This window comes from Ochotona curzoniae, unplaced genomic scaffold, assembly GCF_017591425.1.
Source record: "Ochotona curzoniae isolate NIBS_2020 unplaced genomic scaffold, NIBS_Ocur_1.0 scaffold_2453, whole genome shotgun sequence".
Lineage (NCBI taxonomy): Eukaryota > Metazoa > Chordata > Mammalia > Lagomorpha > Ochotonidae > Ochotona > Ochotona curzoniae.
In genome coordinates, this window is record NW_024467094.1 from 32166440 (window position 1) to 32193934 (window position 27495).

At 56.8% G+C, this 27495-nt stretch overlaps 3 protein-coding genes across 3 annotated transcripts; 1 reads left to right on the forward strand and 2 right to left on the reverse strand.

The window, feature by feature from the left end:
* Nucleotides 1-4525: 4525 nt before the first annotated feature.
* On the reverse strand, nt 4526-8817 carry P3H4 (prolyl 3-hydroxylase family member 4 (inactive)). The gene is made up of 8 exons (XM_041001369.1): nt 8347-8817; nt 8079-8231; nt 7812-7983; nt 7286-7414; nt 6526-6671; nt 5774-5857; nt 4770-4914; nt 4526-4548 (listed from the first exon to the last, which is right to left on the reverse strand). Exons 1-8 carry the CDS (start codon nt 8815-8817, stop codon nt 4526-4528), a joined length of 1323 nt encoding a protein of 440 aa, XP_040857303.1.
* Nucleotides 8818-9716: 899 nt separating this feature from the next.
* Nucleotides 9717-14703, forward strand: FKBP10 (FKBP prolyl isomerase 10). Its single transcript, XM_041000808.1, has 10 exons — nt 9717-10033; nt 11111-11256; nt 11476-11665; nt 11771-11916; nt 12245-12434; nt 12562-12707; nt 13091-13289; nt 13601-13743; nt 13927-14090; nt 14467-14703. The coding sequence occupies exons 1-10, from the start codon at nt 9798-9800 to the stop codon at nt 14650-14652; spliced, it is 1746 nt and encodes a 581-aa protein (XP_040856742.1). The 5' UTR covers nt 9717-9797; the 3' UTR covers nt 14653-14703.
* Nucleotides 14704-17977: 3274 nt separating this feature from the next.
* NT5C3B (5'-nucleotidase, cytosolic IIIB) lies at nt 17978-27488 on the reverse strand. Its single transcript, XM_041001333.1, has 8 exons — nt 27384-27488; nt 26870-26939; nt 26743-26789; nt 24461-24546; nt 22931-23020; nt 19855-20017; nt 19050-19250; nt 17978-18373 (listed from the first exon to the last, which is right to left on the reverse strand). Exons 1-8 carry the CDS (start codon nt 27450-27452, stop codon nt 18239-18241), a joined length of 861 nt encoding a protein of 286 aa, XP_040857267.1. The 5' UTR covers nt 27453-27488; the 3' UTR covers nt 17978-18238.
* Between the last annotated feature and the right edge of the window lie 7 nt (nt 27489-27495).

Below are 27495 nucleotides of genomic sequence, written 5' to 3' on the forward strand. Positions count from 1 at the left end.
TTAAGAGAATGTAGGAGCCAGCCGTGTGGTGCAGCATGTTAGGCTGCTGCCTGCAACATCAGCATCCCGTAGAGCACCAGTTCCAGTCCTCAGCTGCTCCACTTCCAAAGCAGCTCCCTGCTAATGCACCTGGGAAAAACAGCAGAAGGTGGTCTCCCAAAATGGGCCCCTGCCACCCACAAGGAACTCCTGCATGGACTCCTGGCTTCAGAAGATCTGTCATTCTTTCCAGAAAATAAATCGTTAAGAATAAAATATCATGAGGCCAGCACCGTGGCAGAGCAGGTAACACAGTTGCCTACAGTGTTGGCATCTCATATGGATGCCAGATACACTCCTGGCTGCTCCACTTCCCATCTAGCTCCCAGCTAATGTGCCTGGGAAAGCAGCAGGGGACGGCCCAAGTGGGTAGGCCCCTGCACCCACATGGGGAACCAGAAGAGACTCCTGGCTCCTGACTTTGTACTGGCCCAGCTCTTCCCATTGTAGCCATATGGGGAGCAAACCAACAGATAGAAGATCTGTTTCTCTGTCTAACTTTTAAACAAAATAAAATCCTGGGCCCATCACAGTACCCTAGTGACTAAAGTCCTTGCCTTGCATGCTCCAGGATTCCATATGGGCACCAGCTCATGTCCCAGTGGCTCCACTTCCCATCCAGCTCCCTGATTGTGGCCTGGGAAAGTAGTTGAGGATGACCCAAAGCCTTGGGCCCCTATATCTGCATGGGAGACCAAGAAGAAGCTCCTGGCTCCTGGTTTTGTATCATCTCCGGCTGTTGCGGCCACTTGGGGAGTAACTCAGTAGATGGAAGATCTTCCTCTTTGTATATCTAACTTTACAATAAAAATAAATAAATACTTTTAAAGTACATTTTATTTAAGATTTATTTGCTGTGCCAATCTGAAGCCAGGAGCCAGGAACCTCCTTCAGGTCTCCCACATGGGTACAGAGTTCCAAAGCTTTGGGCCATCCTCGATTGCTTTCCCAGGCCACGCTCTCCCAGGCCACAAGCAGGGAGCTGGATGGAAAGTGGAGCGGTCGGGATTAGAACTGGTACCCATATGGGATCCCAGCATGTTCAAGGCGAGGACTTAAGCCGTTAGGCCACCGTACCGGGCCCAATAATGTAAAGCCTTAAATAACATGTCAAGGGACATCTGTGGGGCTGTGAGGCCCTCTGTTGAGTCCCACCCATGCTCTGCCTCCACCCCCAGTCCCCAAGAGGTGTGCAGTGAGAAAGAACAGATGGCCCACCAGGACGGGCTGAATCTTGCCCCTCATTTTACCCCCAAGAACATGATGTTGTGCTTTTCTTCTAAACAGGACACGTGGGAAGGGTGACCCAAACTGGTCAGTGTCACGGTGTGCAGGCCCCCCTCTCTGCGTGCAACCCAGCTTAGTGTGTCTCGCAGCCTCACAGGGAGTCAGAGGGTCAAATTGATTGTGCATGTGAGGGAGGACATACAAACAAGCAAATCCTCCACTTTACCTCCATGTCCCCACCTGAGTAATGGGCACATCAGGTGCTCCCATCCTAAGGGCTATTTGAGGGGACAGGGAGATACTATCCAGGCACCTGGCGCCAGTGGGGACCTAGGCAGGTGGTGATTATGGGGTGATGTGGCCATGGGTCGGGCCTAGGGTTGGGGCTGGGGCTGGTTCAGTGGCCCCCAGCACACTCCCACCCAAAGCCCAGGTCATCCTGGAACTTGGTCATGAGGGCAGCTAGGCAGGACTGTGCCAGCCTGGCTGAGTTAGCCCTGGCCCTGGGGGCCCAGCCTACACTCTCTGGCCTCAGTTTCCCTATTTGTGGAATTGGGGCCAGCAGCCAGAACTGACTGTGGTGAAGACACTGATGTGGACCGATCTGGGGGCGTGGACCCTGGGGCGCCCAGTGCATCCAGTCAGGGTGAACTGGTGTCCTCAGGGCCACTGCCTTCAGATGTGGGGAGGGACGCTGTGTGTCCCCAGGGAAAACACTTTTCTGTTGTACCAGGGTGAGACTGCAAGGCCCCTGATCTAGGAATCTAGGAGGGGAATTTCTTCCACTGGAATTTACCGGGGTTTTTGTAACTCTTGGGAGGACCATCCTATCCCCCCTACCCAGGACACAGGAAGTGACTACTCACAAGGCACCCCAGCAGCTCTTGCCCCAGGCCCCCTAAGATCAGGTCTAATTCCTGGGGAATGACAGGGAGAGAGATTTGTCACCTGCTTCTCTCCCTCCTTCCTTCCTGCCATTTTCTTTCTTTCCCTGAGCAGCACAGATTTAGGGAGGCAAGGTCCAAACCCTGCCACCAAGCACTCCCATGAACAAGGGATAAGTTGTTTCTGGACTCTCAACCTCACTGGGGGCAGGTTAGGAGCAGGGAGGTGCTGTTTGTCCATACAGCCTGGCACCCATGGGCACCTAGGACCCTGCGATAGCTAAGTTCTCCTCGGGATGGGGTCTCTAGGACAACTCTGAGTCTATTCCTGTTGCACAAGGGTGGTGTCCACAAGCCCCCTTCTCCCCACTGTGCTAGGATCCTAGGACCATGAGGTGGTATAAGTGAGGTGTTGGGGCAGAGGGAGGAGATGGGCTCAGCAAGCCAGGTGGAGGAGTGGAGGAGCAAGGGCATGTGGACTGGGTGGGGCTGGGAGACTGGGCAGGAGGGCCCCAGAGGGACTCGGTCTCACCGGTTTGGGGAGCTGGCTGGGCAAGGGGAGACGCAGGCTGGCAGTGGGGAGGGGTGGGAGGAACCAGCAGCTGAGTAAGGGCCCAGAGAAGCAATGCACATATATGTACACAGGGACACACACATGGGTCAGCACCTTTGGTCGGTGGCTTCTCACCTCTGAACCCCTCTGCCTCCTCCCCCGGCCCTATGATCTATCATTCCCTGGTGTTTCCCCACTGCCAGCACACAAGCTCCCCCAGGGCAGGTGACTGTTCTATTGGGGTCACTTGTGCATGCCCAGCATCTAGCAGGTGCTCAGTGGGTGAGTGCTGATGGAGCCAATGGGGGTTGCCCCCAGGTGGTATTGGGGACACCTTCAGACCCTCACATGTTCACCTGAGCACATGGGCTCTCTCTCGCAGGCCCACGCCCAGCTGTCAGATTCCAAAGCACAGACTCATGACAGTGCAAGTCTGCCCAGACGCGCTCCAGCACACCCCAGACAGGCAGGGCTGCAATGAGCACTGGCAACACACAGCCCGAAAGGGGCAGGGTGGAGTGGAGCCACCCTAGCAGCCGGGAGCTGGGAGACCCACCTAGAGCAGGGACGTGGGTGGAGGGAACGGTGAGGTCACCAAATCCCAGCCCGAACCCAGCCCTTACCCCCAGAAGCAGACTCTGGCCTTTCCAGCCCTAGGGAAGGCGCTGGTGTTGGGATGGTGGGGGCTGGCGGAGGAGGAGTCCCCTGCGCAGGTGCCAGGTCCCCTGGCACATCTGAGAGGTGTGCAGGTATGTGGCCATGAAACTCGAGCTTCCCAGCGTTGACTCTACCCTCCTACAGGAAGCTGCCTCTACCTCTTGCTTTTCCGAGAGACCAGCAGTGTGGACAGTGGCAAAGAACTGGCGCCTAGCTGCCTGGGCACCAGTGCCCCCAGCCCTACTCCAGAGGCCCCTTTGGCGTCCCTGCTGTGGGAAAGGGAGGGTGCATCACAGCAATCAGTGACAGCTACTGGGTGCCATTCTTGTCCTCCCTTTCCCAGAAATGATGCAAGACTGGGCAAAAGGGGTCCGGCTGTCCCATCGCACCCCAAATGCCCAAATCCTCAGGGCGTGATCCTTAAGGCTCCTCTTGATGCTGAGCTGAGGCCCCAACTCTCCCTGGAGTGAGGAGATGATGATGAAGAGCCAGAGAAGGCAGGGTGAGGCTGCTCTGCCTGGCTGTAGGGAGTCCGGGTTAGAAAATGCCCAAAGAACACAAGAAACAAATGCCCTCAGTCCTTTGACATGACGCTTCCCACCCTGGAAACCTGACACCGCAATAGTCCCAGGAGTCACAGGAAGGCTGTGTCCTCACGCCCCCTGGTGGCCAGTCCACACCTACGCGCCGCTCACTCAGACTGGGGTGGGGTCAGGGGTAGTCTGCCAGCCAGACTACAGCTCTGCCCACTGCACTGTAGAAACCGAGACAGGACCCCAGGAGCTGTGATTCATCCGACAATACACTTTATTGAGCACCACTGTCTGTGCGCCCTGACCCCTGGACTTCGGTGTGGTGCTCTCCATGTGTGCCTGTTCCCTTGCAATTCCCACTGAGCTTCCAGCCATCAGCTGCATCCCTCACCTGCAGGAGAGTGTCCATCCGAGGAGCAGCAGAGCCCCTCCAGCCTGCGTAGTGTCCTGCAGCACCACCAACGAGGCAGGACACAGCCTGGATGGAGCCGTACTCAGAGGTGGGCCAGGATCAGCCGTGTCCCTTTGAGGTTTGTAATAAATATTTCTGTCTGCTGCCCAGATTGGTGAGGGCAGGGCCGCTGAGTCCAAGCTTCCCAAGCTCTTGGGTGCAGAGTAAGGTGGGGTCCTTCTCACGCTAGTTCCGGTTCTGGTTCTGGAAAGGGCGGGAAGCAACTTTGGTGTCAGCCCCACCTCCCAACAGGTGTCTGGGCGCTGTCCTGGCAGGAGGGGCGAATAGGCATGGCCAGGTCCCGACTGGTCCTGGCTCCAGGAGAAGACTGGCTCACAGGCTGGGCATCCCAAAAGGAGGGTTCCCAACCTCCATCCCGGGCTGCATGAGTCCCACCCCCTCACCCACAGGGACCCATCACTGACCAGCCTCAGCCTCGTCCCCCTTGGCATCCGGCTCCTGCCACCAGTCGGCATACAGGCCCTCCTCATAGTCACCTTCCCCTTCAAACTCAGCATCAGACGGGGGCTCCTCGGCCTCAGGGGACGGCCCCGGCTCTTCCAGTTCCATCTACGTTACAAGAGAGAAGAGGGGATGCCAGTCTAGATGGAGCTCTGCCTGGCCCAGGGGACCTCTGCTCCTACTTTCATTCTCCAGGCTCAGGCCCCCTTGTCCAACAGCAAGGCGAGGCTCCACCCACAGGCATCTGCAGCCCTGCCTTCCAATCCTAAGCCTCCCAGTGAGCTACCCAGTGCACCTGCTGCTTCCCGGCCAAGGCATCTCTCCCAGTGCCTGGACAGCTTTCTGCTGCCTGCTCCAGGATGATGCCCACGCTGACCACGGGGCCAGTGGTGCTGGCCTCTACAGCAGCACATAGAGTAAGCTGCTTGGGGAAAGCCACAGCGCCTTTCATGAACTTCCCCCAGCCCCAAGTCGGGAGCTTGGTAAACAGCAGGCAGATATCACCTCCTCCTCACCCCCCAGCGCCTATGCCACTGCTTATAAATCAAGTGCTTTGCACACTCGCTCACTGTAGCTGGAACACATGGGTGTTCTGAATCAGCTAGGACTCTCTTGGCGGCTTTCCAGCCAGGCTGCTGCATCTGAGCACTGACATGGTGGGCCCCGTGTCTGATGGACTTGGGGGAAAGGGGTAGCACTTAGCAGCAGCTCCTGGGGGAAATGCAAGCTGTGAGAGCTTCACTCAGAGTCACATGGTCCATCCCAGGGAGCCCCACAGGCATTCAGTCATTCACTTCTGGGTTTGTTCATTCACATGGCACAGTAGGGAGTGGCCTGTCCCCTGGTCCAGAGCACAGGAGCCTGGCCACCGAGAGGCAGGGGAGAGAAGATGAAGGACGGACGGACCTCTCCTGCTCCCCCTGCTGGCCGGACTAAACGCCTGCACACACAGCAGCCGCTTGCTCACCTCGTCGTCCGCCTGCAGGTACATGTGTGTGAACTCCAGCAGCTCCCGCAGCTCCGAGGTCTGGTTGTGGTAGAGTACAGCTTCCTGGAAGAGGACAAGGGCAGGGGGTGAGCTGGGCTCTGCTGCCAGATGGCAGGGAGACAGGCCCAGCGATCTGGGTCCACTGGGCCTCTTTCACATCAGGGATGAGAAGCAGGGGCTGTGCTCACTTCAGCAGCACATATACTAAAATTGCAGCGAGAAGCAGGGGGCCGATCCAAGGTAGAATGAATAACTGTAGGTGCTTGAAGTACTGTGTTAAGTAGTATTCTCAGTCAAGGAGAAAGAGTGCCCCAAATCGATTAGCCATACCTGCCAGGAAGAAAGAGCACCCCAACTGACTAGCAATGTCTGCCACTGACAAGGAAGGTGGCTATGGCCCCAAGTGCCCTGCTGTCAGCCTTACCCAAGATCCCAGATGGTTTCCTCAGCTGATTTGGGATAGGAGGTGGGGGGAGGTCCTTGGGGAAGAAGCGCAGGGGAGGAGGGGAGCAGGCAGACCCAGACCTGTGCTGGTGAAGTGGGCAGTACCCCAGCCCCATGCAGACTTGAAAAGAATGGGAGATGGTTCCGGGACCCCAGAGCAGAGGGGCTGAGCTCTGGAACCAAGACTCCAGTTGCAAGCCACATTCTTCCTTTTTCTCTTCCCGGCTTTTGAGGAGGCCAGTTTGGATTGGTTCTGATCGACAGGAGCCTACAAGGGCGGTGCCCACCTCGCGTGGCCGGAAGTCGTCCTCCTCCAGGCCCCAGCGCGCACGGTGGAATCGGTAATACACCAGGTTCTGCTGCATGACGCTGTCCCCGGGATCGAAGAGCATGTAGCTGGCGGCGCTGCGGGCGGCTTGGCGCACGTCGTTCACTGCAGCAGCACAGGTGTGGGGTGTGGCCCTAGCACCCCCAGCACACACACACACACACACACACACACCCTGCCCCCCGCCTCTGCCTCCCACCCCCCAAGGATCTTCCCTAGTCCGGCAATGACACCAGCCAGACCAGTGTGTTTTAGGCAAATGCCAGAAAGCCTCACCATGCTGCCACGTATAGGTCTCAGGCATGGAGGAGTGAAGTTGCTTGCCCAAGCTGGCACAGCGGGAGAAGGCTGGGGCAGTGGCCTGACCGTCCACACCCATGAAGGGTCTCCTGCCTGTCCCTCCCCACCCCCACCCTCAGCCGCTCCTCCATCCAGCTGCAACCTCTCTCTCAATCTGGGCACCTCTCTGTTGTGGGAAGCCTGGGGCTGTCCACTTGACTGTAGCATCTCTCTCCAGAAGGACAAACCCCAGGTCCTGGGCCACTTTTTTTTTTTCATCATGTGAGTAATGGAGCTCAATGTCCACATCTGAAAGTGGGCTCAGCCGTGCGAGAGGGAGGCGCTGGCGAGAGGGTCAGGTGAGACAGGGCTTGCTTGCTAACAGGTGACTAGCAGGTGTGGGCTTCCTACCCCCTCCCCCCCCACCCCAGGAGACTCACACTTGTAGTAGGCAAACTGCAGGTAGTGATACATGGTGGCCACAAACTTGTCCACGAAGTAGCCGCCCACATTGGGGGTCAAGTTGGTCTCACAGTCCACCTTGCACTGCAGGGACTCTGCAAAGAGGTCTGGGGGTGGGAGGCACAGGTGAGGAGCTGGCCTTGCGCTGACAGCTCTCCCCTCCTGCTGTGGGGCAGGAGAAGCTCAGGTTAACCCTGCCTGGAGGACCTGGAGCTCAAGACTTCAAGACAAGGTATGACTTTCCACTACAAACTGTTCTGCACACACCTTGCTTCTCACCCTTGCACTTGCACGGCCCTCTGTGAGCCCAACCTTGGTGGGCCCCTTTAGGACGTCCCCTCTGCACCTGGATCCAGCACCTCCCACACCCAGGCCTCTGGCTGCTCTGACCCAGGGTTCCCTGAGGTCTGAGGTACCAGCAAGGCCTATAGGGTTCCCAGCCCTCAGGCAGGTGTGCAGGCCATGTGGATGAGAGGCCTGCCCAGGTGTCTGAGCGGCAGATACCTGCGATGGCTGGGTAGAAGTCCTTGAAGTCCACTTGCTCATGGGCCCCCTCGCAGCCGGCCAGGCAGCGGGCAAATACAGCCAGGTACTCGGCCAGGGCCCGCTCCATGTCCTCCGTGCTGCCCCGGAAGTCGCCGCTGTTGTAGAGCTTCACGGCCCGCAGGAACACGGCCTGGGGGAGCGCGTGGTGGGGGGGGCGGGATGTCAGGGTCAGTGGGGTAGGGATGGGGACCTGCCAGGACCCGTATCCCTGCCCCGCACCCGCACCTCATAGGGCTGGGCCTCTAGGTCGGTGAGGGCCTCGTCTGGCACATCCAGCATGCCCCGGTAGTAGTTGAGGTATTTGGCGGTCAACTCATGCTTCGGGTTCCTCTGGAGAAAGGTGTAGGCGGCGGCCACGGCCTTTTCCAGCCGGTTGGCCTGCGGGGTCAGGCGGGGAGAGAGGCGAGGACAGCGGGGTGAGCAGGTGAGCAAGGCAGCCAAGGGGTCGGGGCGTTCCGGCGCGGTACGGCCAAGGCGGGCGGGGCGTGCGCACCTTGAAGAGCGCGTAGTGCAGGTACTGGTAGGGCAAGCGGCTCTGGAAGTCGCGCAGCAGCTGGCGCGGCGGGTAGGGCATCTGGAAGGCGGGCAGCGTCCGCTTGCAGCGCCGCAGGCAGGCGGCGCGCTCCAGGACGTGCCCGAAGAGGCGCAGCTCGCGCGCCCAGTCGTCGTGGGCGCCGGCGGCGTCGGGCTCGGGCGGCGGAGGCCGGGTGGCCGCGGAACCGCTGCAGTTGGCGTGGCAGAAGGCCTCGCTGTCGCGCAGCAGCCGGTGCAGCCGCAACGCCGCCTCCAGGTAGCGCGCGCTCTCGCGCCAGCTCTCGCCCTCGTACTGCTCCAGCGCGTGCCCGTAGGCCGCCGCCAGCGGCATCAGGTCCTCGGGCGGGAAGCCGCGGAAGCTGTACTTCTCGTACTGCGCCCCGGCGCTGCCCAACAGCAGCCACAGCAGCCCCCACGCCGCCTGAGCCATGCCCCCGCCGCGCCCGGAGCTTCTGCCCAGCTCCTAGGGCGGCCCGGCCCCGGGGGCGGACGGGCCGGCGCGGGGCGGGCGGGCCTGCTGGGTCTTAGCGCCGGGCACTGGGGAGAGTGCCCCTTCTTTGCAGAGGGGACCCTGGAGTGTCCTGACCCCTCCCCTCCGTTGAGCCGATCTCCTGCTCTTGGGAGGTGGCGGGTGGCCGCCTGAGACAACGTTTCACACCAGAGATGGGGAGCCTAGGAAAGCCCCTCCCCTGAGCATTGCACCCCCTTAAGCTGACGGAGCGGAGGGAGGGGCCACCAGGACCTGGTCCCTTACCGCCCCCTTCTGTGCCCCCCACTTGTCTCACCCGGCGCACGTAGGGAGGCACTCCTTGGAGGGCCTCCCCGCATCACCAAGTCCTTCTTGCTTTGGGGGACACAGCTGCCCCTCCCTGAAGAAGCCTCCCAGGGGAGGTGGTCGGTTGGGGCCAGTACGCTCCAGGCCTCACCTGGCCCGGCCTAGATTTGGGGGGACCTGGTGGGGGTTGACAGCGCCAGAAGGCTGGCTTTAGGACCCGGGGGCTCCGGAAAAAGACACTGAACTTTTTCTTTCTGTTTTTGAAAGTCCACTTGGACTTCTCATCTTTCCCGGGCCTCCTTCCCTGGCCAAGGCCTCAAGTCTCAAATCTCAGCTTCAGCCCCGGAGACGGGAGACCTGAGAGCGAAGAAGGCGAGCGGGGGTTGCGGGGTGCCGGGCACTGCATTCCTCTGGCGCCACGGCTCTCGGCCTCGCCCCCTCCTCCAATTCCTCCACCACCACCCACCCCGCCCAGCCAGCTCAGTCTCCCCAGCCCCCATTCCACGTGGACCAGCCAGGGCGGGCGTAGGGACGGACAGGAAGAGGGGGAGCCAGCTGGGGAGGAGGGGGAAGGCGGCAGGCGCCCGCGGTTGCCTCTCGGGCCCTCATTGCTGGCGGTCCTAGCAGCAGGCAGCATGTTCACCAAGGAGCCCCCCAGCTCCACCCTCCGCCGGCTCCCTCTGCTGCTACTGCTGCTGCAGGCTGTGGGCAGGGGGCTGAGCCGCGCCAGTCCTGCCGGGGCTCCCCTGGAAGATGTGGTCATTGAGCGGTACCACATCCCCAGAGCCTGTCCCCGGGAGGTGCAGATGGGGGACTTTGTGCGCTACCATTACAACGGCACCTTTGAGGATGGCAAGAAGTTTGACTCGAGGTAATGACCTGGGCACCCCAGACTGGCCACTTGTCCACTCTGAGTGCCGTGATGGCCTCTGCCCCTTATGAAGCTTTGCATCCCCTCAGTCACCCTGGAGTGAGCCCTCTAATCCCACGCAGCAGCCTGGGGTGCTCTGGGTCTGAAGATACCTTCTAGCCCCAGTTGCAAGCCCTCACCTCTCAGAGGTGCCCTAGGTGTCCTCATGGTGATGCTGGGATGAGGAGGGGTCCCAACGCATAGTGTTGGGGGCAGGCAAACCTTGGGGTGATCAGGGAGCCAGCCCTTTCTCCCAGCCTGACTCCCTTCCTGAGTCCCCAGTGACTGTGGCTGGACTAGAATGGCTTCTGGGGGCACATTCAACCCAGATCATTGCAGTGTGATTGCGGGCTGGTCTGGGGGGAGGGCAGAGGGGCCCTGTCTGTCTACGTGTCACGGCCATAGCTGTAACACCCAGGGCTCCCTCTCCAGGCCTCCTGGCACCCCTGCCTCCTCCATTTTAAGCTCCACCAGGCCAGTGCTGCTGCCCATGTTGCCGGCCTGGGGACTTTCAGGTACTGACCCCTGGGGGGGTGCCTTGTTCTCTGCCAGCCAGTTCCCTTGGGCTGCTGGGAGCGAGGCAGAGCTGTGTGCCAGCCTGGGGACACACTTTAAGTAGCTGTTTCATCCTCAAATATCGGTGCCACACTCGAAGGAGTTGGCCCTCTAAGACCCTTGCCCCCAGGAGACAGCTCAGCCCACACGAAGTTAGTGAGCATGACTGGCATACAGTAGGTGCTCAATAAGTACTCTGCAGCACCTTCTTATCCTTACCTCTCCCTTGCTGTCAGCAAGTAGAGGCGGCAGGCAGGCTCTGGCCATCTCAGGAGAATAAGCGCCCCCCCACACCCTGTCTCTTTGGAAGTAGCCAATTCCCTGGAAGTAGCCTACCCAGAGAGGTTCATACTTGCACAGGGTGAGTTCTGTGTGTGTGCACACCTGGGCACACCTGCACAAGTGTGTGATCCCAGGCAGAGGGAGCGCTGCCGTGGCCGTGTGTGCCCTCACCTTAGCCCACCTACCCCTTCCTGCCCCCAGCTATGACCGCAACACCTTGGTGGCCATCGTGGTGGGTGTGGGACGCCTCATCACTGGCATGGACCGAGGCCTCATGGGCATGTGTGTCAATGAGCGGCGCCGCCTCATCGTGCCTCCCCACCTGGGCTATGGCAGCATCGGTGTCGGTAAGGAGCGCCAGGCGGTGGGGAGGCTGGGGTCAGGGGCCCCAGGGTCAGAGATGTGGAAGGAGATGGCCCAAGGCTCCAGGCACAAGCGTCTGAGTAGTGGCAGATGTGCGGCTACCCCAACTTGCTGGAAGGCGGTGGGATGGGGGAGGGAGGCCCAGTAGGACCCTCTGAGTCCACTCCTGGCCGGGTCCTGCCTGAGCTGCTGTGCCCTCACAGCGGGGCTCATCCCCCCGGATGCCACCCTCTATTTCGACGTGGTCCTGCTGGACGTGTGGAATAAGGCCGACACAGTGCAGGTGAGCATCTTGCTGCGCCCGCCCCACTGCCCCCGCATGGTGCGGGACAGCGACTTTGTTCGATATCACTACAACGGCACACTACTGGACGGCACAGCCTTCGACAACAGGTAGGGGCTGGAGGGGAAACGTGTGGGGAGGGATGGAGTGCGGCGAGGACCATGACATGTAGTGGAGAGGCCGGGCCCCTCAGCACCACCTCTACCCTTCTGCAGCTACAGCAGGGGCGGCACTTACGACACCTACATTGGCTCTGGTTGGCTGATCAAGGGCATGGACCAGGGGCTACTGGGCATGTGTCCTGGAGAGAGGAGAGAGATCATCATCCCTCCGTTCTTGGCCTATGGAGAGAAAGGCTATGGTGAGCAGGGACTCTGGAGGCTTCTTTAAGGAAAAAGAAAACTAGGGCTCCATGCACAGTTGCTCAAGTTGTGCAGCCAGAGAGGTGGGAGGGGATGAAATGTAGCCAGACTCATCCCTGGCATAGATCAAGCCTTGCTTTGTTCTGACTCCAAGGCTCAGCTGGTGCTGGGCCTGGAAGGCAGGAGGAGGATCAGGAGAGGGAACAGCGGATGGGCAGGCATGCAGGAGAGCAGGGGCTGTGTCTCCTGCAAGCTCCCAGTCCTCCCAGGCTGTTGCCACCACCAGGCAGGAGGCCCAGTTCACTTCCAGCCCTGTCTCTTCCCCAGGGACCGTGATCCCTCCGCAGGCCTCACTGGTCTTCCATGTGTTCCTGGTCGACGTGCACAACCCCAAAGACAGTGTGCAGACGGAGACGTTGGAGCTGCCCCCGGGCTGCTCGCGCCGAGCTATGGTGGGCGACTTCATGCGCTACCATTATAACGGCTCACTGATGGATGGCACCCTCTTTGACTCCAGGTCAGGAGGGCAGAGGGAGGGGTTGGGCAGCCTGGGAAACCCATCCCCACCCTACCCGACTCCACCCTACAGGCAGCAGCTGGGCACCCTAGCTCACTCCTCCGGTGCTTTCTGCCCTGTACTGCAGCTATTCCCGCAACCAAACCTACAACACCTACATCGGGCAGGGCTACATCATTCCCGGGATGGACCAGGGGCTGCAGGGCGCCTGCATCGGGGAGCGCCGCAGGGTCACCATCCCCCCACATCTTGCCTACGGAGAGAATGGAACTGGTAGGGTTGTTCCTGAGGCTGCTAGTTCCTCCCTTTAGCTACCCGCTGTGCCCAGGGGGGTACTGGTTTCCATCCCATGTACCATCCCTGGCGGTGTGGTGAGGTGGGAGGTATGAAAGAGCAGAAGCAGTGTAGCCCCTGGAAGTAGAGACCAGGATCGGAGACCCAGCTGAGCTGGATGCCTCAGTGTTCTCATCTGTAAAATGGAACTCGCCATTGGGGCCTGCAGGGCCAGTCATTGGCAGGTGGCCAGGTGATGAGTGGAAAGGGGCTGATCTCCCCTGGGACGCCCTGCCCTCCCTGTTACGAGGAGAGGCTGCACAGGCATCTGGTGGCCTCTCCTGGGGCTCCCAGGGGACTCACTGGCCCCTTTCTGGCCTCAGGGGACAAGATCCCTGGCTCTGCTGTGCTCATCTTCGACGTCCACATCATCGATTTCCACAACCCTGCCGACCCAGTGGAAATCCAGACCCTGTCCCGGCCACCCGAGGCCTGCAATGAGACAGAGGCCGCCAAGCTGGGGGACTTTGTCCGCTACCACTACAACTGCTCACTGCTGGATGGCACCCATCTCTTCTCCTCGTGGGTCCAGGGCAGGGCCGGGGCCGGGCACAGGCGGGCTGTCCTCCCCACAGCACCTTCCTCCCCACTGTTCCCAGGGAGGCGAGAGGGGTCTGCACTCTGGGGAGGAGGGAAGGAAGGGCAGTGACTTTGGCTGCTGTTTCCTTTTCATGGAGGGGAAACGGAGGCAAGGAGGTGTGAGTGCTCCGGGCCATGCTTTGGGAGCAGAGGCGAGATGGGAGGGAGCCTGTGGCTGTGGGTATCTGGGCACCCCACTCGGCAAGGGTTGGTGTGGGGTGAGGACGGCCACTCACCTGAGACTTTGCCCTCAGCCACGACCATGGAGCCCCCCAGGAGGCCACTCTGGGGGCCAACAAGGTGATTGAAGGCCTGGACCGGGGCCTGCAGGGCATGTGTGTGGGAGAGAGGCGGCAGCTGGTTATACCCCCCCACCTGGCGCATGGCGAGAGTGGAGGTAAGGGCAGAGATTAGGGTCCCTAGCTTGCTGAGGCCCCATGGCTGGCGGGAGGACAGATGGGGGAGCCTTCAGGATGGTTTTGTGAGCAGCCCATGCCCCAGGCCCACAAAGGGGAGACTGAGGCTGTGGCAGTGGGCCCCCACCTGACAGAGGCCCTGTGGCCTCCTTCTGCATCCATAGCACGAGGCGTCCCTGGCAGTGCTGTGCTACGCTTTGAGGTAGAGCTGGTGTCCCGGGAAGACGGGCTGCCCACTGGCTACCTCTTTGTGTGGCATGAGGATCCTCCTGCCAACCTCTTTGAAAACATGGACCTCAATAAGGATGGCGAGGTCCCTCTAGAGGAGGTGGGTGAGGGCCCACTTCCCACTCCCAGCTGGGAGCCACCTTGTATGGTGCTGCTGGCCACCACGCATGTGCATGTCCCCCTCCGGCTTGCCTGTCCCCCTCCTGCTTGCCCGTCCCCCATGCTGAGTCTCCCAAACCCTGAGCTTCTTGTCTCTACCTGTGGTTTAAGCACCAGTGCTGCCTGTTCCTCTCCCAGCCCTGCCAGTCAATGTTCACTCCCATGCCACACCCCACACCCGCTCTTCTCACCGCCCATGGGGAGCCTGGAAGAGCTCCACCCCCGCTAGCCTCTCTTGGACTCCTCCCAGGGCCACCTATGCTGCTCCACCTTGGTGCTACCACTCCCCTACCCCCACTTTCTTCCTTCCTTGCCAGTTCTCCACCTTCATCAAGGCTCAAGTGAATGAGGGCAAGGGCCGGCTCCTGCCAGGGCAAGACCCCGAGAAGACCATTGGGGACATGTTCCAGAACCAGGACCGCAACCAGGATGGCAAAGTCACGGCTGATGAGCTCAAGCTGAAGTCAGATGAAGACCAGGAGCGGGTGCATGAGGAGCTCTGAGGGGTGGGAGCCTCAGACACAGTAGGCCCTGCCGGGGCAACAGTGCCCATGGGACTGGCCTCCCTGCCTGCCTGTGTGGTCCAGGAGCTAAAGGTGTCAGAAGACACCCTGGGCCCCTGCCTGCCCTGGAGGGAAAGCACAGCAGGGCAACCCTCCAAGCCACTACCCCAGCCTCTAAGCCCTTCCGAGTATAAGGCCTTCCAAAGCCAGCTCTGGTCAGCAGACAGGACCCCTGTCCCACCTCCAACTCCCGACTGGGCTGGGCTGTCTTCCCCCAGCTTCCTGTGTGTGCCTTGCCTTCCTGCCCCCTTTGTGTTGTGGCAGCTCCCAGGACACCCCTCTAGCCTTAATCCCTCAGCTGTGACTGGCTCCTGGGACAGGGGCAGCCCCCTCACCTGTCTGGCAGCTGGTCCTCCCCTCTTCTCCCCTTCCTCCTGGCCAGTGCCAGCCCAGGTGCTGGGGGTCAGCACTGGACTTTGGGTACCTTCCACCACTGGAGAAGGCGCCATCCTCCACGGAATCACTGAGCAGGGAAAGAGCCAAGAGGGCAAGGATACCTGCTTCGGGGTGCAGGACCAGGGAGTCCCTGGGTTTGGTGTTTCTTGGGTGGGTGGGGTGGGGGTGAGGTGGAAGGCAGAGCTCTACACATTTCAAGGGAAGCTGGTGTTAGATCCTTGTCCCTCCACAAATTAAACGATGAAAACAACCCTCTCGGGATGCTATCTGTTGCGGTGGGGGAGGTTGGGCCAGGTAAGACCCAGAGGTGGACAGAGTGAATGAGTAACCAGGGCCATGGTGGACAAGGCCTGGGAGACTGGGCGGTCCCACGTCTCTTTCTCCCCCAGCTGCCCTGGAGGGATCCAGCTGGTTCTGAACATTCAGGTCGGGGGGTGCGGGTAAGAATGGCGCAGATAGCACACTGCATTGGCCTCAGCCCTCTCTTCACCCATTCTCTTTTAACTTTTCAAGATTTATTTGAAAGGCTGAGCAAGAGTGTGAGACAAAGATCTTCTATCCGCTTCTATCCTCAGATAGCTACAACAACCAGGACTGGGCCAGGCTGAAGCCTGCAGCCTCTTCTGGGCCTCCCACATGGGTGGCAGGGGGCCAAGCACTTGGACCATATTCTGCTTTTTCAGGCATAATGAGCAGGGTGCTGGATAGGAAGCAGAGTAGCATGGGCTCAAACTGGCACTCTGATATGGGATTAATCCACACAATGCAGGTCCCCTATTTTCCTTTTAAATATTTATTTAATGAGTAGAGAGACTGGTGTTGTGAAGAAGTGGGTTCAGCTGCTGTCTGTATTGCAGGTATCCCATATGGGACCTGGTTTGAGTCCTGGCTGTTCTGCTTGTTATTCAGGACCTGGCTAGTGTGTCCAGGAAAGCAGTGGAGGGCAGCCCAAGCACTTAAACCCTGCACCATTGTGGGAGACCCAGAACCCTTGCTTTCTGACTTCAGCCTGGCCATTGCAGCCATTTGGGGAGTGAACCAGCAGATGGAAGACTTCTCTGTCTCTCTGAAAGTCTTCCTTTTTTTTTTTTTTTTTACAAGACTAAGTAATTTTTTTAAAAGATTTATTTATTTTGGGCCCAGCGGCGTGGCCTAGTGGCTAAAGTCCTCGCCTTGAACTTGCCAGAATCCCATATGGGTGCTGGTCCTAATCCCAGCAGCAACACTTCCCATCCAGCTCCCTGCTTGTGGCCTGGGAAAGTAGTTGAGGCCGGCCCAGAGCACTGGGACCCTGCACCCACGTGGGAGACCCGGAAGAGGTTCCTGGTTCCTGGCTTCGGATCGGCGAAGCACCAGCTGTTGCAACCACTTAGGGAGTGAATCATTGGATGGAAGATCTTCCTCTCTGTCTCTCCTCCTTGCTGTAAAAAAATGTATTTTTATTGCAAAGTCAGACATACAGAAAAGAGGAGAGACAGAGAGGAAGACCTGATGATTCATTCCCCAGGTGAGCGCAATGGCCAATCCGGAGCCAGGAGCCAGGAGCTTCCCCCAGGTTTCCCACACAGGTGCAGGGTCCCAAGCTTTGGGCCGTCCTGCTTTCCCAGGCCACAAGCAGGGAGCTGGATGGGAAGCGGGGCTGCTGGGATTAGAACCAGTGCCCATATGGGATCCCAGCGCATTCAAGGTGAGGACTTCAGCCTCTTAGGCCACCGTGCCAGGCCCTGAAACTACCTTTCAAATTAAAAAAATAAATTATTTTTAACATTACAAAGTTGAGGGGAATGCAAACCCAATTGGGCCTCTGGTTAGGGTGAGAAGGACTGAGGTTAAAAAAACAAACAAAAAAGCAGGCAGGCCTGGCACAGTAGCCTAGTAGCTAAAGTCCTCATCTTGCATGCACCAGGATCCCATTTGGCTGCCAGTTCATGTCCCAGCTGCTCCACTTCTCATTCAGCTCCTTGGCTTATGGGTTGGGAAGGCAGTGGAGAATGGCCCAGTGCCTTACGACCCTGTACCCATGTGAGAGACCTAGAAGCTCTTCAGCTTTGGCCATTACAGCCATCTGGGGAGTGAACCAGTAGATGAAAGATCCTTGTCACTTCTCTCCCCATAAATCTGCCTTTCCAATAAAAATAAGTATATCTTTTTAAAAAATCTTATTTTAAATTTATTGACTTGGAAGGCATAGATTGGATGTCTCCTTTCAGGTGACTTCCCATCTCTGCCAGCAGGTGCTTTGGCCTTTCCTATTTCTACTTCACTTGTTTACTTTGCAAATAAAACTTCTGTGTCTACAATCGGGAAAAAAAAATCTTCCATCCACTGGTTCACTCCCCTCAATGGTTACACAAAGGCCAGGGGCCAGGCCAGGAATGAGTGAGGCTGAAGTCAGGAACCCCAGCCCAGTCTCCCATGTGGGTGACCGAGGGCCAAGCATTCAAGCCATCATCCACTGCCTCCCACGCACACTGGTGCTGGACTGGAAGTGCCAAGTGGCCAGCACTTGCACCAGGTACTCTGATGTGGGTTGCAGGTGACACTATGCCACTATTGCCAGCCTGGGTCCCCCATTCCAGTGGCCCTAGACCCACAGCAGGAGTGTCGGGGAGGCCCACACCCAAGCGGACAGGAGGGCCAGCTCTACCCAGCAGTCCCCAGCCACCCTTCAGGCTTGATGGTTGCACTGTGAGGTCAGGCCCTTCCAGGTCAGACTCGTGCCCCTGCAGCCTCACTCACCTGTGCAGATCCCAGTGCTCAGACTGGCTGCTGGGCTAACTCCTGGTGGTTCTCAGATTATGTTCCATGGAGCCCCAGAGCTAAGGGGTACAAGCTCTGCCACCACTGACACCCCTCACATCAGAGCAGCTCTGGTTCACTTTTTTATTTTCATGTTTCATACATATATGAAGAACAGCTTCTCAGGTTTAAGAAAATTTTTAAGTGCCCCCTGGACAAGACCACACAGAGAGCTGACAAGCTGTGGCCCTTGGCTCATTTCTGAAATGGCAGGTGCAGTTCCCCCACCCAGCATGGGGGAGAGCCAAGTAGGGCCCAGCAGCTCTGGGCCTGGGACTTCCCCCTGGCCAGTGCTGGTCCCTGCCTGGCCTCTCTGGCCTGGCCTCCATGCTTAGCAGCCCTGCACCTGCAGGCGGTCCCCTGGGTGCAGGATGTGCTGCAGCAGCCCGTTGACCACATCCAGCGTCTCATCCCGCTCCAGCACAATGTCGTAGGCATCCAGGTAGCGCTCACGCTGCTCTTCTACCTGGCAGGAGCAAGGGGAGGGGAAGACTGCATGTCCCCAAAGTGCTTGGCCCTCTTACCTCACTCTCAAGTGCCTGGGACTGGAGAGTAGACTCGTGGGCAGAACCTCCCCACCCCACTTTGGCTCCCTTTGAAAAGCTGAGGGGCTTTAGAGTGACACAGGGTCGGCCCTTGGCAGATGCAGACAGCGGACAAGGCATGCCAGTCAGCCCTGGGGTCAAGGCTAGAAGGGCAGTAAAGCACATTGAAGCAAACACCCAGACGTCACTGACTCACTGAGCTCTCACATGGCTCGTGCATGCATGTGTGTGTGCATGCAGGCTCCAGCTCAGGGAAGTTTCCATCCTGTCTGTGGTCCCTTCCTGCCCTTTCCTTCCCTAAAGCAGGCATCTCTCATTTCTCAGGAACTAAGACACAGAGGTCCAGCAAGCACCCTAAACCACCCAGCTGCCAAACCTCCTGCCCGTTTCCTCTTCCTCAAAGAACTACTGTAAAGATTAGGCTAGCGCCTGAGGCTGATACCTACTGAGCTGCAAGCAAGTCACTCTCAGAGATCCTGGTCAGGCCATATGGGGTGTGCACAGCTGCCATGTGCCTCACACTTGAACGTGGTGCTGAGCACACATGAGAACCCAGAAAAACAGGCCACCCGGACAGGAAGCCCCGGCCCTGCCCACCTTGTCATTCAGGAAGCCTATCTTGAGGATGTTCTGCACGTCAGGGGCCCCCTCGGCCATGGTGAGGTCCCCCATGGAATCTCCCAGCAGGAGGATGTTGGTTCTGCCCTGGAGCTTCTGGAAGTAACCAGAGTTCTCACACACGGAGCTGTTCTTGTTGTACGTGTGGATGAGCTGGCCCTTGAAGCCCCTCAGGAAGCCCTAAATATTTGAGACAATACACAGAAGCGTTGTCACTGTCGTGGAGGACAGAAATTCCTGGAGCCACAGGAAGTGCCCCACTCTCACTCTCACTCTAGTCTTACACTGAGGTTGGTCAACCAGGTGAGGGTGGGACTGGGCCTGTCTTGGAAGTGTCCCTGGGATCCAGCCTCAGCCAACCACGTCCTGTGCTATGATGAGCAGAGTCATGTGGCCACAACCCACATCGAGGGGCACACATAGGTGCTCAGCTGTTCGGAACATGTCTTAGCCATAGGCGCCAGCCAATGCAAACTCCAGCCACTGGTTTTGAGGGGAAGTCAGGATGCAGGTGAGCTGCAGCTGCCCACTGCTGGCTCTAAACAAGCCGTGGTTCTTCAGCCTCCAGGGTGACGACACGGGGTCAGGACAGCCTGTGCCCACCAGGTACCCGTGGCAGTGAGCCAACTGCTCGCCAAGCACCAGAGAAAAGGTCCCTTGAAAACAACCCATAGAGAAGAGCCGGGAAGCGAGGTGTGAGTGAACGAGCTCTCCCCACCGCGCCCTGCTCAACTGGAGGATTCCCAGCCCCATTCCCCAGGCAGCAAAGTGGAGTTTCACTCACTTCTTCGTCAAAGTCCATGTAGTTGGACACAATGTGGACGTTGGGGTGCAGCACGTTCATCTGTCGGATAATCTCTTCCAGAATGTCCCCAATGCCCGCTGAGAAGATGAAAAGCGGGATATTGTCCTGGTAGAGTGTGTGGAAGAACGTCTTGTAGCCCTCCCTAGGGAGAGAGCAAGGGACTTGGAACTGGTACCACCCCACCATAGGAGCTCCTACCTGGGGGAGATATTTTGCTGTTTGTTTTTTTCAAAGGTTCATTTCTTTCTATTTGAAAGGGAAGAGTTGGGCCCAGCGGCATGGACTAGTGCCTAAAGTCCTCACCTTGAATGCACTGGGATCCCATATGGGTGCCGGTTCTAATCCCGGCAGCCCCACTTCCCATCCAGCTCCCTGCTTGTGGCCTGGGAAAGCAGTCGAGGATGGCCCAAAGCTTTGGGATCTTACACCTGTGTGGGAGACCTGGAGGAAGTTCCTGGCTTCTGGCTCCAGATCGGCACAGCACCGGCCATTGCGCTCACTTAGGGAGTGAATCATCAGACAGAAGATCTTCCTCTCTATCTCTCCTCCTCTCTGTATATTGACTTTGTAATAAAAATAAATGAATCTTAAAAAAAAAAAAGAAAGGAAGAGTTACATCTATCTGCTGTTTCACTCCCCAAGTGGTTGCAATGACTAGAGCTGCTGAAATCCAAAGCCAAAGAGCTAGATGCTTTTTCTGCATTTCCCATGTGGGTGCAGGGGGTCTAACACTTAAACCATCCTCTGCTGCTTTCTCAGGCACAGTAGCAGAGAGTTGGCTTAGAAGTGAAGCAGCCAGAACTTGAACTGGTGCCCATGTAGGATGCTGGTGCTGCAACTGGAAGCTTAACATACTATGTCACAGCAATGGCCCCTCCTTTTTTTCCCTTTTAAGCATTCTGCAGTGAGGCATAATGCCTGTACAAGGAGTGATTCGTGTATGAGTGCCAGCTGTTTAGCTGAATCAGGGTTCACATGTGCACACACCCATGCAACTATTGGAAGGTTACGACTCCCACACACCCCGTCGGTGCTACCCTTACTGACTTGGATTTTGTATCATTGCTGAGTAGCTCTGCCTGTCCGTGAATACATTTAATTAGACTCACACAGAGAATATATTGCTTTGCATCTGGCTAATTAAGCTTTTATTTAAAAAAAAATTTTTTTTTAAAGTCAGATATACACAGAGAAGGAGAGACAGAGAGGAAGATCTTCCGTCCAATGATTCACTCCCCAAGTGGCCATAATAGCCAGTGCTCTGTCGATCCGAAACCAGGAGCCAGGAACTTCTTTCCTCCCGGTCTCCTACGCGGGTGCAGGGTCCTTATGCTCTGGGCCATCCTTGACTGCTTTCCTAGGCCACAAGCAGGGAGCTGGATGGGAAGCGGGGCTGCCGGAATTAGAACTGGCGCCCATATGGGATCCCAGCACATTTAAGGTGAAGACTTTAGCCTCTAGGCCATGGCGCTGGGCCCTGGCTAATTAAGTTTTTAAAAAGTTTATTTATTTTGGCCTGGCACAGTAGCCCAGTGGCGAAAGTCCTCATCTTGCACATACCAGGATCCCATAAGGGCACTGTTTCTAATCCCAGTGGCCCCACTTCCCATCCAGTTCTCTGCTTGTGGCCTGGGAAGGCAGTCAAGGACAGCCCAAAGCCTTGGGACCCTGCACCTACGTGGCAGACCCAGAAGAAGTTCCTGACTTCTGGCTTCAGATCAGCTCACCTCCAGCTGTTGAAGTCACTTGGGGAGTGAATCATCGGACAGAAGATCTACCTCTGTGTCTCTCCTCCAATAAATAAATCTTTTTAAAAAATTATTTACTAATTTGAGAGGCGGAGTGACAAAGAAAGAAACACAGAAAAAGAGCTCTTACAACCACAGGTTCACTCCCTGCATGGCTGAAGCCAGGAGCCTAGCACTTAACCAGCTGCACCACGACACCGGCCCATGACTGCCTTATTTTATTTGATAAAACGGTGTGATTTATCTGGGTTTTGCCCTTCTTGAGTAATTCACTGTTTCTCACTGCTGTGCAGTGTTCTTCTACCATACCATCAATCAGGTGGCATCAATGCCCCGTGCTGGCTCCTCATGCTCCTCTCCTTGAGCAGTCCCCGAGGAGAGGGGCTGCTGAGGCAGAAGGCATGTGTGTTTTCATTACTTCTTACAGAGCCAGGCAGTCCCCGTGCCTGCCCTTGGCAGGCCTGCAGGCACTTGGTGGGCCTGCACACACACACATCTCAGTTCCCCTGGCTTCTCTGGAGCTGCCTCAGCAGGACATAGAATCTTCAGGCACAGGTCCCCATATCACCTCCTTTCTCGATGAGAAATGAGGCTCCGGCAGACAGAGCTGTTTGAGGAAGGCGAGTGTCCGAGGTCCAGCCGGGCAGAGGTTGTGTCTGTGTAAGGACCACAGGGCCACCAAGCCGCCCCCATCGTGAGCAATAAGCCAGATGCTGCTATCCTAGGGCCATTGGCGTGATGCAAGTTAAACTGCTGTGTGTTATGATGGCATCCCATGGTGGAGTGCCGGTTCAAGCCCTGGCTGCTCTGCTTCTGATCCAGCTCCCTGTTAACGTACCTGAAAAGGCAGCAGAAGATGGCTCATGTGCTTGGGCCCCTGCCACCCATGAGGGAGACCGTGAGAGAGCTCTGGGTTCCTAGCTTCAGCCCGGCCCAACACTGTTGTGGGCATCTGGGCAGTGACCCTGCAGATGGATGATTTGTCAGCCAGCAGGATGCTGCAAGTACAGTGGCCTCTGCACCTGCGGCCATCCAACCGGTCCTGGACTGAAAGTGTTTGGAGAAGTGGCAGTGTCTGTACCACACATGCATCGGCTGCTTTCTCATGATTACTCCCTGAATGGCAGGGCAACTACTCACACAGCAGTGTCCCCGTGCCGGACACCCCCAGTCAGCTAGAGAGGCCTGACTGTATTGTAGATAAGGAAAGCGGGCAGCGTGACTCCGGTGTCTGTGGGAGAGCTGACCCCAGTGGGTCCTGAGGGATGGTGTGATGGAACACGATGCTTGCGGGTCAGAATCCTCACCTGAGCACTGCGGTGGACTCCCGCACCACCTGTGCGATCTGGCTCTTCCGAATCCTCTGCTGACACAGCAGATTGTGGGCTTTGGTCCACCTGGAAACACACATCCCAGGAAACCCCAAAATTCCAATCACTCAAATAGAAGAGCAGTTCCCCTTTAAAAAGCCCCTGTGACAACGCCAACAGTGGAGGCCTTACCCTTCTTCCCCAAAGCCACTTCCAGAAGGACTCAGGCTACCCTTAAAAGGAAGAGCATCAGGGGCTTAGTGCTGTGGCATGGCAGGCAGGGCACTGCTCAGCATGTCAGCATCTCATAGAGAAACGCGGCTTCAAGTCCTGGCTACTCTGCTTCCAGCTCAGCTCCCTGCTGACGTGCCAGGGAAGACAGTGGAGGATGGTCCAGATGCTTGGGCCCCTCTGACCCAGCCAGGAGACCTAGATGGAGCTCCAGGATCCCGGCTTCTGTCTGGCTCAGCCCTAGCTACCACCATCATTTGGGGAGTGAACCAGAGGATGTAAGGTCTCTCTTATTCTCTTTTGCTCTGTCTTTCAAGTAAATGTATAAATACTTTAAAAAAAAGTGTGAAAGCAGCACAACAGACAAGAGGCAGGCAGGTGGTGGCAGAGGCCAAAGTTCTTCCTGCAGGACTCTGCTCTGAGGACGAGGGGCCTTGCCTGATGTCGGTGTCCACAGGAGCACACTGTGGCCTGAAGGCTTCCCCCGCAAGTCCACATGCTGAAAACCTGATCCTCAATGCAACGGTGCCAATGGGTGGGGCTTAACAGGAGTCACCTGGGGCATGGAGTGCCACTTTAATGACTGGAATAATGCCTTCATCATGGGAGAGAACTCCTTATCAAATGATAAGGACAGCCCCTCATGCTATCTTTCTTTTTTTTTTTTTTTTAACAGATTGATTTGAAGCAGAGTTGATGAAAGAGAAAGAGCTCTTCTGTATACTGGTTTGCTCCCCAAACGGCTTTAGTGATCTGGAACTCCATCCAGGTCCCCTGCCTGTTCTGGGTGTGTTAGCAAGAAGCTGGATTGGAAGCAGAGCAGCCAAGACTCCAACAGGCATTCCAATATAGAACACCAGCATCGTGGGTGACGGTTTGGCTCACTGGGCCACAATGCCTGCCCCGTCTCAGCCTCTGTGCCTTTCTAGCACAGGATAGGTCACCCAGAAAGGCCTCACCAGAAATGGGTTCTTGAATCTGAACTTGGCCACTAGAGCAGATGCCAGTACATTTTTGTTACAAATTATCCTGCCTGCCATGTGCTACTGTAGTTAGACTAAGAAACGGTCATTTGCCCAGAACATTCACCTTCTAACTTCTTCCAGAGACAGTGGGAGGACCTCCACTTCTACAGCAGCCACCTGTGGCCCACGCTTACCTGGGTGGCTGGACTTAATAGTGGTGCCAAGGTCCTGACCTCAATGGGTACGGGATCCCACCAGTTTGACGAGGCTCGCCCCTCCCAGCCCCACAGACTTTAGGCTCCAGGAACACCTCCTCTCTACCAGCACTTACCATTCTACCATGTGAGGGAACTTTTCCTTGACAGTCCGGTGAGGGTCAATCTCAATGGGGTAATAGTGGTGAAAGAGTGACGCAAGCTGAAACAGGCAGAGGGAGAGACAGACCCTTAGTCCACAGCAGCTTCTCCCGAACCTGAGCAACGGCTCAGCAAGAGGAGGCAAACGGCCCAGGTCACGCCACTGCAGGTGCTGGGACCGGTATGCATTCCGCCAGAGCTCACCGGGGAATAGCGCCAGCAAGCCTCACTCCCTCCCCACACCCTAACGCCCACCCACAGGGACAAGGTCTAAGTATCTGTGATAGAAGGTGCTTTTGCATCTCCCTCGTCCCACCTGGCCTCTGTTGTTGCTGTCAGCTCAGTTAGTACAACACGGGCTTCCCCAGCCAAAAGTGACTTAATGCTGCCTTTTCCAAAATGTGGCTGGCAAGGTGATCTTAGTAAATGGATGAACGCCATTCATTCTGATGGTTTTGCATTTATTTTCATGTGTGTCAGGAATAGAAAACAAGGACATCACACATGCTTTCATAAGGTTGCCTTTGCTGACACAGTTGTGTAGCAGGTAAAGCTGTCCCTACAGTACTGACCCCTCATAGACACTGGCTCATGCTGGCTGCTCCACTTCTGATCCAGCTTCCTGCTAAAGTGCCTGGGAAAGCAGCAGAAGATGGTCCAAGTGCACCCATGGGCTAGATCTGGAAGAACTTCCTGGCTCCTGACTTTGACAGGCCCAGCCTCAGCCCTGGAGCCATTTGGGGAATGAGGCAGTGGATGGAAGAGCTCTCTCTTTCCCCACCTATTTTCTCTTTCTCTAACTCTGCCTTTCAAATAAATTTATTTTCAAAAGTTGTTTTTCTTTGCTTTTTAATTATGCTTTTTTCTAAAAAGATGTATTTATTGAAAAGGTAGAGTGACAGGAAGAGTCAGAGATATTGGCTCACTTCCCAAACAGCTTCAGCAGTCAGGGCTGGGCCAGGTCAAGCCAGGAGATGGGCACTCCATTGTGGCTGCCCACAGGTACGGGAGGAGCCTGAGTACCAAGGCCATCTCCCTCTGCCCCCTAGGTGCACTGGCAGGGGGCTGGATCGGAGCCAGAGCAGCCACTCACACTAGAGCGCTAACATATGGGATAGCAGCATGGCAAGTAGCAGCTTGAACCCAGCGCATAGTGCCACCCCTCAACTTTTTCTTTTTCAACTTCAGAGGACTTTAGCTACTAGGCTACCATGCTGAGATAATAACTATCTGACTTTTGGAGTTGTTGAAGTTAGAGGACCTAACACTCATGTCTCAGTCATTCCAGGGCTGGCAGGACACTTAACATCTTATTCCAAGTACTGATTACCACATTGTCCCAGCCAATAGGGAAAAGCTGTTTTAAAAGATATTTCAGAGCCCATAATGGCAGACTAGTGGCTAAAGTCCTCGTCTTGGATGACCGGGGATCCCATATGTGTGCCAGTTCATGTCATGACTGCTCCACTTCCCATCCAGCTCCCTGCTTGTGGCCTGGGAAAGCAACAGAGGATGGCCCAAAGCCTTGGGTTCCTGCATACGTGTCGGAAACATGGAAGAAGTTCCAGGCTCCTGGCTTCAGATTGGCTTAGCTCTGGCCGTTGTGACCACCTGGGGAGTGAACCAGTGAACGGAAGATCTGTCTGTCTCCTTCTCTCTCTCTGTAATTCTGACTTTCCAATAAAAATAAATAAATCTTTAAAAATAATAATATCTATATTTTAAAGATTTACTTTTATTGCAAAGTCAGATATACAGAGAGGAGGAGAGACAGAGAGGAAGATCTTCCATCCACTGATTCACTCCTCAAGTGTCGACAACAGCCAGAGCTCAGCCGATCCGAAGCAAGGAGCTTCTTCCGGGTATCCCACGCGGGTGCAGGGTCCCAAGGCTTTGGGCTGTCCTCGACTGCTTTCCCAGACCACAAGCAGGGAGCTGGATGGGAAGTGGAACAGCCAGGACATGAACCGGCACAACTGTGGTATCCCAGTGGATGCAAGGCTATTGTGCCATCTCCTACTGTTTTCCAAAGCCCATTGGCAGGGAGTAGAGCAACCAGGACCCGAACCAGCCTTCTGCTGGCATCACAAACAGCAATTCAGCCTGCAGCACCGCCGCACTGGTTCATCTTAAACACAGGAAGACCATATCAAACTCAGCATACAACACAGCCATTTCTGAAACATCTGTGCTCTGTGGTCTGCATCCTGGAATGAGACTGCAGGCCAACTACTTCTGAGTAGAGAAGTAAGCCTACCTCTTTGCGACACTCCTCACTGATGATCCTACTGTTATCCAGAATATCTGGAAAAAAACAAGACCATTACCCCTTGGATGCCGTCATCCCATCCAGTCCAACAAAGCAAGCTGATGGAGTGACTTACTGTAAGATGAAGGGCATCGCTTTCCGTTATAGGAAAACCGACTCAAGGTCATGTCAAAATCGGAAATCACCTAGAAGCAAAAGAGAAGACAGGCCTAAAAAGGTATCTTCTCTGGAGGCGCAGCCTGTGCAGAGAGGGAGTGCGGTGGGACCAAGTGAAGGCTAGAGGTTGCTCTAGCTCAGTGGCACCCAGGCCCACAGGCTCTTCCCCAGGTTGTCTCCCCCTTCTCACACAGCCTGGTTGGCAGTTGGAGAGAGGATGCTACCCCCGTGAGGTTGGGACGCCCTCCTCCCCGCCAGCTCCGGACATTTTGCTCTGCCAAGGCAATCACAGCAGCGGGACTTGAAATCCAACAACCCTACAGAAGGCTACTTTTTAAGCTGATAAAGACGGTATGATCCCCCAAGGATGCTGTTAAGTATCCAACGTGCCTCCAGACACTCCGACCCAAGTGGCCGGGAGACGCAGGGATGCTAAGCGAAGCGGGAAGGGACACAGCACGCCCTCGCTGTACCTGCAGTCGGTCTCCCCCGCCACGGCGGAGGGCGCTCACGATCTCCTGGACCCGCTCGGGCTGCCGCATCAGGACCGTGGCCTTCCTCAGGGCGCTCACCTGTTCCGGGACC